This window comes from Bos indicus x Bos taurus, chromosome 11 (assembly GCF_003369695.1).
Source record: "Bos indicus x Bos taurus breed Angus x Brahman F1 hybrid chromosome 11, Bos_hybrid_MaternalHap_v2.0, whole genome shotgun sequence".
Classification (NCBI taxonomy): domain Eukaryota; kingdom Metazoa; phylum Chordata; class Mammalia; order Artiodactyla; family Bovidae; genus Bos; species Bos indicus x Bos taurus.
The window spans coordinates 46,384,560-46,393,659 of record NC_040086.1 but is presented as its reverse complement, the minus strand read 5'-3'; the positions used below and the strand labels follow the sequence as shown (position 1 = coordinate 46,393,659).

At 45.1% G+C, this 9,100-nt stretch overlaps 1 protein-coding gene across 1 annotated transcript; it reads right to left on the bottom strand.

Annotated features, from left to right (window-relative positions):
• Positions 1-977: 977 nt before the first annotated feature.
• On the bottom strand, positions 978-4,942 carry LOC113900829 (interleukin-36 alpha-like). The gene is made up of 5 exons (XM_027554457.1): positions 4,884-4,942; positions 4,444-4,505; positions 4,048-4,161; positions 3,749-3,888; positions 978-1,193 (listed from the first exon to the last, which is right to left on the bottom strand). The coding sequence occupies exons 1-5, from the start codon at positions 4,940-4,942 to the stop codon at positions 978-980; spliced, it is 591 nt and encodes a 196-aa protein (XP_027410258.1).
• Positions 4,943-9,100: the final 4,158 nt, after the last annotated feature.

The window sequence follows — 9,100 nt, the reverse complement described above, 5'->3', positions numbered from 1 at the left end:
TACCACCTTCTACAACTATCCTACTGGGTTCTTAGAAGTGGGAGATTTCATGGGAACCTGGTTTTGTCATTTCATGGGAAAAAATGATAAAACTCCTTATGAATGCAGAGAGTCAGTATTATGATCATGCTATCCCATTAAAGTCATTAAATTCATAACAGCAACTGAGAGGAGCAAATTTTTTATTTCACAAATTTAACTTTCCATGAGATCCAGTGATAACGCTTTAGGTGAAAGCTTCATAAACAACACTAGTTCTTCATTCAAACCAGCAGAGCACATAACTTCACTGAGACACAAGCCACTCCCACAAGGGCTTCCAGCTTTCTTCTTAGTCTTTTCTTTTATGGAACTTGTCTGTCTGCTTTTCCCCACCAGGATGCAAAAGATCTTGATACATTGCCACAGAGCAACATATCTGAAAATCCAGAGATCTGGACTCCAAATGAAAGAATTACCACCTTCATTTGTTATTTGAAGCATCATTAGCAGGTATGTTAAGTAGAGTTTTCTTTAGTATTTTTGTCAAGGTGTCATAATTTAGCCACATGGCCATAGCAAAGACCCTCAGTTTCCCTGCACTGTTGTCCATGTGGCGGAGGAAACACAACTTGGCCCAGTGTTGTGCGTATGTTGTCACTGCATGGACATGTTGAGGTCAGTAAGATACTCTTGGATGAAAAGCTTAACCAAGATTCTTCCTTCTTTTACGACTAAGATGGTTCAATTCACAGTTGGGGAATCTGCAAGCCCCCCAAAAATGAAATGGACATAATTCTGGCAATTCTGCCTTTCCTTGTTGAATGATCGGTATGACAATGTTCATCTCCAAAGTACTTTTCTCTCTTTTTTTCTTTATTAATTAAAGTATTGCTGATTTGCAGTGTTGTGATTCAGAAGCATTTCAGGAGCTTGAATGGAGGAAACCAAAGACAAGATTCTCTGCGCAGAGAACAACCCTCATCCCTAGACCAGCCTTAAGGCTGGAGTACTGTGAACCCAAAGTCAGTAGTGTAGATTTTCCCCAGTTCCTGGGTGATAATCACAGGACAGCCTCCACAGGAGCAGGAGCCGATGAACCAGCCAGGGAAGGCCACAGACTCAAAGCTGGAGGCCCTGCCATTCTGGTCATGGTAGAAGAGAAAAGGCTTCACAGGCTCAGTCTGGTGGTACAGATCCATTATGTTCTGTTCCTAAAGGGCGAGAAGGAGGTCCCAGGGAGAAACAGCACTGTTTGAGTTCTTCCACACTCTGCACACTAACAGTTCCTATTCGAGATTGTTTTCGCTGTTGAAACAGGCCTGGGCACCTCTATTTCATATTAAACCATTAAAAATTATCAGCCCCAAATACTTTAGAGATATTAAGTTTAGGAGTGAAAACTTAGACCACTAATTTCAATGGTTCTTAATGTGAGCCTTTGAAGAAGAACAGTGTTGACATCAATGTTTTTGAGAATACAAAGCACAGATTTAGCCATTACCTGTTCCTTATAAACTCAAGGAATAGTTACATAACAGTTATCATGAATCTAAACAGAGTTGTTTCATATCAAGTGTCTCCAACCTCAGAACTATGGATGTTTTGGGCAGAATAATCTTTTGTTGTCAGGCTCTGTCTTGTGTATGCTGGGAGGTTTAATAGCGCCCCTGGCTTCTACCCACTAGAGATTAGCAGAATCCCCTAGTCCCTAGGTGTGGCAACTAAAAATATCACCAGACATTGAAAAATTTGTCAGGGGCAAAATTGCCCATCATTAAACCACTATTTTCTATCTTGTCATCAAATTGAGTGTCTGCCTATGCTTGTTTGCTGAAGGCTTTTACATTTATTACTGACTCCAATAGATGGTCTTCCCTGGTGGCTCAGCTGGTAAAGAATCTGCCCGCAATGGGGGAGACCTAGGTTTGGCCCCCGGGTTGGGAAGATGCCCTGGAGAAGGGAATAGTCATTGACTCCATTATTCTGGCCTGGAGAATTGCATGGACTGTTTAGTCCATGGGGTTCCAAAGAGTCGGACATGACTGAGTGACTTTCACTCTTCTTTCCGTATAATAAATATAGATATAGAACATACATGCATGCATGCTAAGTTGCTTCAGTTGTGTCCAACTCTTTGCAACACTATGGACTGTAGCCTGCCAGGCTCCTCTGTCCATGGGATTCTCCAGGCAAGAATATTGGAGTGGGTTGCCATGCCTGCCTTCAGGGGATCTTCCCGACCCAGGGATCAAACCCGTGTCTCTTACGTCTCCTGCATTAGCAGGCAGGTTCTTTACTACTAGGGCCACCTGGGAAACCTATAGAATATATAGATCAAGGGATCAAGAGATTTCCCTAAAGCACACAGAGGCCTGGTTTGTGATCCTCCTATAACTTAAAATATTTTTAAATAATGGAGAACCGCATTATTAAAATGTTTGTTACAGAGAATTGCTTGTTCACTTAAAGTTGAAAACTATCTCATCCACCTAGTGATAATCAACTGCTGAAACTGTCATAGCTGATTCCACCCACACATGTGCAGTTGACCCTTCCTATCAGCAGATTCTGCGTACTTGGAGTAAACCAACTGAGGACCAAAAATATTTGGAAAAAAAAAAAACAAAAAAATCCAGAAAGTTCCAAAAAAGCAAAACTTGAATTTTCTGTATGCTGGCAACTATTTATATAGTGTTCTCACTGTATTAGGTATTATTAAGTAATCTAGAGATGATTTTAAGAATAGGTTACATAATTATATAGGTTATATAGGAACTTGAGCATCCACTTTGGTATCCATGAGGGATAGAGGAGTCCTGCACCAAATCCCCCAAAGATGCCAAAGGATGGCTCTGTGTGTGTGTGTGTGTGTGTGTGTGTGTGAGAGAGAGAGAGAGAGAAAGAGACAGAGAGACAGAGAGAGAGAGAGATTCATATATATAGTCAAGAATAAATCTAAAATCCTTCCTCTTTGCTGAATTACTTTTTAAGCAAAACAAACGATTTTAGCAGATTAGTTTCAAAACACTCCTGCAATTTTTTCTTATTTCATAATACACACAGCCTAAAGAACCAAAAATAAATATGCATAAGGATAATAAATAGTTTGTCCTTTAAAAGATTCTAGAGTACTTCTCTGGTGGTCCACTGGTTAAGAATGGGCCTGTCAATGCAGGGAACACAGGTTCGATCCCTGGTCTAGGAGGATCCCACATGCTGCGGGGAAACTAAGCCTGTGTGCCACCACTGTTGAAGCCCTCATGCTCTAGAGCCCATGTTCTGCAACAAGAGAAGCCACCACTTCTCAGTGCACAATGAGAAGCCTGTGCACCTCAATTAGAGAATAGCCCCTGTTCTCAGCAAGTAGAGAATGCCCATGCACAGCAATGAAGAGCCAGCACAGCTAGAAATAAATTAAAAAATAAAAATTTAACAAAGATTCTAAAAAGCTAAATTTTCCATCAAATGAGCACTTAGTGAAATTAATGCACACCTTCCTCCTAGTTGGGGATAAATACTATGGCTCAGATGGTCAAAAATCTGCCCACAATGCTGGAGACTTGGGTTCGATCCCTAGGTGAGGAAGATCCCCTGGAGTAGGAAATGGCAACCCACTCCAGTATTCTTGCCTGGAGAACCCCATGGACAGAGGAACCTGGCAGGGCTACAGTCTGTGTGGTGGCAAAGCCGGACACAACTGAGCAACCAACACTTTCGCTTTCACTCCTAGTCAGGCATAGACAAGACCCTTATTTTCCATACTCACCTGAAGCTGCAGCGTGGGCTGCCCCTTGACCTTCGTGCAGAAGAGACAAAGCTCCGGCTCCTTCAGTCCCAAGTAGACAGGATTCCCCCTGCCCTTCTCAAGAGTCTCTGTGTACTTGCATGAGACTAAGGTAACAGTGACTGGGAACACAACATAATCACAGGTCACTCTCTCATTCATTACAACCTGCGAGATACGCCCAATTAACGAGTCTGTTCACAGTGAAATGAAAAAACTGAGCACACACCACACAGCAGTACTGGCCAAAGGGACTGCCATGGACAGGCCTTGCCACTCACCTGGATCCATTTGGTCCTTCCTTGGGACAGCTGTGAGGGTCTGGCCTTGAAGGACCCATACCAGATGGTTGATATCCTGAATATTCACCAGAATCGGGTGTATCCTGGATAATACTGTAGAGAAAATCAAAAGGCAAATGTGAGCAGCAGGGTACTGAATATCCCCCCTTTCCAATTTTTTTGCCCTTCCATGTACATCTTCACCTGGACCTTTTACTTTTCCATCCCCTTTGGATGATGGTGTTTCAGAACGGCCAAGGTGGGAAGACATTTATGTGCAGATGGATCCCACAGGAGGATCTGAGTCAGTCCCAAGCCACGGTTTGACCTTGAGTCAGAAGAAGAGCTAATGAGCCAACAGCAACCTCAGGGAGAATCTACGGTCCCAGAACTCACCTCGCTCCCTCTCCTGTTCACCTTCTTGGACGTAGCCTACCTTCCAGCAGAAGCAGTGGTACCTGCATTCAGACCTAAACCCAGAGCCTTAAAACGACAGGAGGGCCAAGGCCAGAGGTCTGGAAGCAGAAAAGATCAAAGGTCAGCAGGCTTTGCAGCTACGAAGGACGCCGTGTCCCTGTGGCTATGGACTATGGCTTTTTCTGTGCTCAGGTGCTCTGACAGAGTCCAGTAGGGCCCGAGCCTTTGACCCACACCAAGAAAAGAAGAAGTTCTGCCTCACTGGGGCTAGGACTTCCCAGCACCCTGAGTATTTGTCAGATCCTGATACCAGGGTAATTTAGTGAGGCTTTATATAAAGAAATATCAACTGGGGCAGGGTTGCAACCTGTTCACACACCGTGAAAAAGGAGGCATGCTAAGTCTTTAAGAGCAGTCACCAGGAAACATCGTCATCAACACTGAGTTTGAGGAAAGAAGTGTTAGGGGACTGTCCCATGGCCGATGACTAAGCAATGATGCTGCAAAATGTTACACTAATCTTATTCCAAAGAGTGGAAACCCATAGTGGGTTCAAGGTAGACTTAGAAAGGGAGGGGTCCCCTAAGGCCTGTGTAGTTTCCAACCACTCCTGGTCCAGTCATCTTATCCCCTGCCAATCTCGGATGAAAAAATACAAACACTCCAGTGTATGCTCCTCCAGCTTTTCAGACTGAGTGTGAATGCTGCCTCTCCACTCAAGGAAAGCCTTGTCTGGACAAGGTCAGTTCCTGCACACCCTACCCCTCATGGACTCGAGAGTAGTGGCTCCTAGATGCTCTATTCCCTGAGCTAGAAGACATGCATTAGCTCTTCCGCAAAGGGAAATAGGCAGTGCTGGTGAGACTCTGTCCCAACCTTTCAGCCCATCTGAGTTCACTATCTGTAGTGGTTCCCAGCTCCTGTCTGCTCCACATCAAGGGCTTGCATCTCAGGGGCAGCCTTAACCAATTGAGGAGAGGATTGGTGAATAAATGTCTCAGGTTCTTCAGCCTCTGATGGGATTGTGCTAACATTTCTTATAGGGTTCCTAACTACCTCACCAGCCTACCTCACCTCATAAAGACACTCTCATGTTCACGCCTTTACCCTCCCCAAAGATTCTTGCTTCTTGATCTTGTCCTGGGTAGCCCATGGTAAGCTGGTGAGCTGTCCTTTTAGGAGTGTGGAGTCATGAAGCACTGACATTTAAATGTACAGCAAGTTTCTTTGAGTCAAAACTGGAATTCAGAATCAAGCTGAGTCCATAAAGAGGTCCTGCGTAGAGCATCCCTTAGCATGAGTTGATTCCCATGCTCTTTTTGGGCTTCCCAGGTGGCTCAGTGTTAAAAGAATCCACCTGCCAAGGCAGGAGTTGTAGGAGACACTAGTTGGATCCCTGGATGGGGAAGGTCCCCTTGAGAAGGAAATGGCAGAAGAAAGTCCAGAGCTTGTGACATCACCCCCATGCTCCTTACACAGGACTGAATGCACTTGGATATCTTAAGAAAAGGGGCTCAATATCCTGCCATCAGGTACAAAGAAGCAAACATCCAGGACCCACAAGTATAGATGCAGCATATACTAATGCAAACTTATTCATGACCACAGTCAATAGGATATGTGGTCCTTCCAGATGCTTTATTGCATCCTATAAAACATGGAGCTCTATATGACCTGGAAACTTAGCCCATAGTACCATTATCAGAGGTGATGGGGGCTTAGGTGATACCAGATAACCCAAGACCTCTCTGTATCTCTCCCTAATATGGAAGTGACATCCTTGATAGCTAAGGGAGTAGGTACTCCTGAGAAGGGAACTTGAATCAAATATGATGAAGGAAATTTCTCTCTCTGCAAGATAGGGATACAGTTTAGAGATACAGCTTCCCTACTCTCTTAGCTAGCCAGAACTGAATTTGCCTTGAAATTTAATTCTTTTGCCCATCCATATCTATCCTTCATTATTCAGTTTAAGGTCTAATACAGTCATCTCAGCCCCACAAATCCATTCCAGTTCTGATAGTATAATTCCCACAACTCAATTTTTCTATGGTTCACCTGTTGGAAAATCACATGGAACTGTCCTTGTTCTGCACATTCTTCATGTTCAAAGTGTGGTCCATGGAGCAGCGGCACTGGCAACAACCAGCAGTTTACCAGAAATGCAGAATCTCAGGTTCTACCCCAGACTTACAAGATCAGGACCTGAAATGTTTTTAAACAGCATTAAAACTACAATATGTTCTATGCTGATATAGAACACACCACTGTCAATAGTCTAGTCACATAAGCATAGAAGAAAGAAGTTGGGATTCAGGGTAGGCCTGGGCCTGGGGAAGGAACAAGCAAACCAGCCCTAGACCCACCCTCAACTTTCCTCAGCCTTTGGAACCCATGAGATAGGCTGTCTTGGCACGGGTGGGGGGCGGAGAGATGGCAGTAGTAAAGAAAAGAAGTCATTCCTGGAAGTCTGTGATGATGGACAGACCCTCACAAGGATTTTCACTTGGAGTACTTACAGTTTGATTGAACCAGGTACTCTCAAACTATATTTAGTTTCATTTAGGCCAAATACTTTCTACCAGAAGGAAAGAGAAAGTCTCTCTAGAGGCGAGCAAAGTCATTCCAAAGACAACAAGCCATAAGCAGTTGAAGATTACCAGGCATATACACAAACAAGAATAAGAGCAAAAAGAAAGAAAGGAAAGAGAAAGGAAGGAAGGGAGGGAGGGAGAGAAGGAGTGAGGGAGAAAATGAAAGAAAGGGAAAATAGAAACATATCCACACAGAGATCACATTTTGTAACTATTATACACAGAGCTTAAAACAACTGTCCTAACCATGTTTAAGAAACAAATGATGAATAAGAATATCTTTCTAGAACAGCAAACTATGAAAAGTGGCAAATTTGGAAGAAGCAAACAGCATCTCTTGCACCGTAAAATACATCAAACAAAATAAGCCAATATTTGTATTTGGCAATAGACAGCACACAACAGAAGAATTAGAGAATGACATCAACAAGGTGGTGGTTTAGGGATTTCTAGGGCTTGTCCCCTCCCAGAAACATCCATTTGAACAACTCTCCATGCTCTGAAATACCTTCACAAGAGCTTCACAGGTGAGGGATTACAGCACTTGGGTGGAACATGGAAGTAAGAAAAGATGCATTGAAAAACATAGGAAAGACAGTTTCACCTTACTCCCATCACCCCTCCCCTGTGGAGAGAGACATCTAACCTATGGCAGAAGGAAGTGAAGTAAGGACTTGACTTCACAGTGGATTCTACCATCAGCCCACCACAACATCAGATCAGTTCCCATGACCCCAGGCTCCTGGTGGGCTTGCACAAAACCAGGTTACCAGTCCATCCAGCACCAGGCAGGTTCCTATGAACCCAGGCTTCTGGTAGGCTCCTGCCTTAGGACCAGGTTGACTCCATGGCTCCAGTGCCAAGATGGCTTCTACAGACCTATACTCCAGATGAGCCTTCATGGAACTAGGCTTTTGGCCTGCCCCAATGCAAGGCTGGTACCATTGGCCCCAGGCTCCAGGCAGGCTCCCGACTCATGGCAGCACCAGGCAGCCCCATGGCCTCAGACTTTAGGCTGGCTTCCCTGGCCTGGACTCTTGGCAAGCTTCTGTGGATACAGACTCCCATCCCAGTCCAGCCCAGCCCAGCATTTGGCTGCTTCCATGGTCCCAGCTTTCAGATTGAATCCCATGGTCCCAACCTCCAGACTTGTCCCTTGGATTCAACCTCCAGGTTGGCCCCATGAGCCCTGAACTATAGACTATAGGCTGACTCCTACAGCCCTAGTTGTCAGGTTCACCCAAATGCTAGGTAACCCCAGCTTCCAGGCTCCTGTGAACCCAGACTCCAGGCCTGCCCCACTACCAGGACAGCTCCTGTGGACCCAGATGCCAGACCCACCCCAATCGTCCCCAGGACCTGACTGGCTGGCACAGACCCAGGATCCAGACCCACCCACACAGACTCAGGTCCCAGGCTTACCATCACAGACTCAGGCACCTGGTCAACCCCAGTGAACTCAGATGCAAGGGTAGTTCATTGCAAGGATTTACCCTGTGGATCCAAGCACCCGGTATGGTCACCTGCTGACCCAAGTACCACCTGCCTGTCTGAGAACTCCAGCAGCAAACACCCATGGACACCACCAGATGCCTTACTCAGAATCTCTGGACAGGCTGACTGGTGAAGGGCTTTCCCCTCTGAAGCCAGACTGTAAAGACTGGAAGAGGCAACTACTTTCTTAAATGCACAGACAACGAAGGCCACAAAGATCACAAGATTCAAGGAAACATGACACCACCAAAGGAAACTAATACAGCTCCATAGTAGTTTAGTAGTAGTTGCTCAGTTGTGTCCAACTCTGCAACCCCATGGACTGTAGCCTACCAAGCTAACTGCCCATGGGCTTCTCCAGGCAAGAACACTGAAGTGGGTTGCCATTCCCTTCTCCAGGATATCTTCCTGACCCAGGGACCGAACCCAGATCTCCTGTACTGCAGACAGATTCTTCATTCTCTGAGCCACCACAGAAGCTTCAATAATTGACCCTAAAGAAAAGGAGATAAATGGACTGACAAATAATTCTGAATAGTACTCTTAAG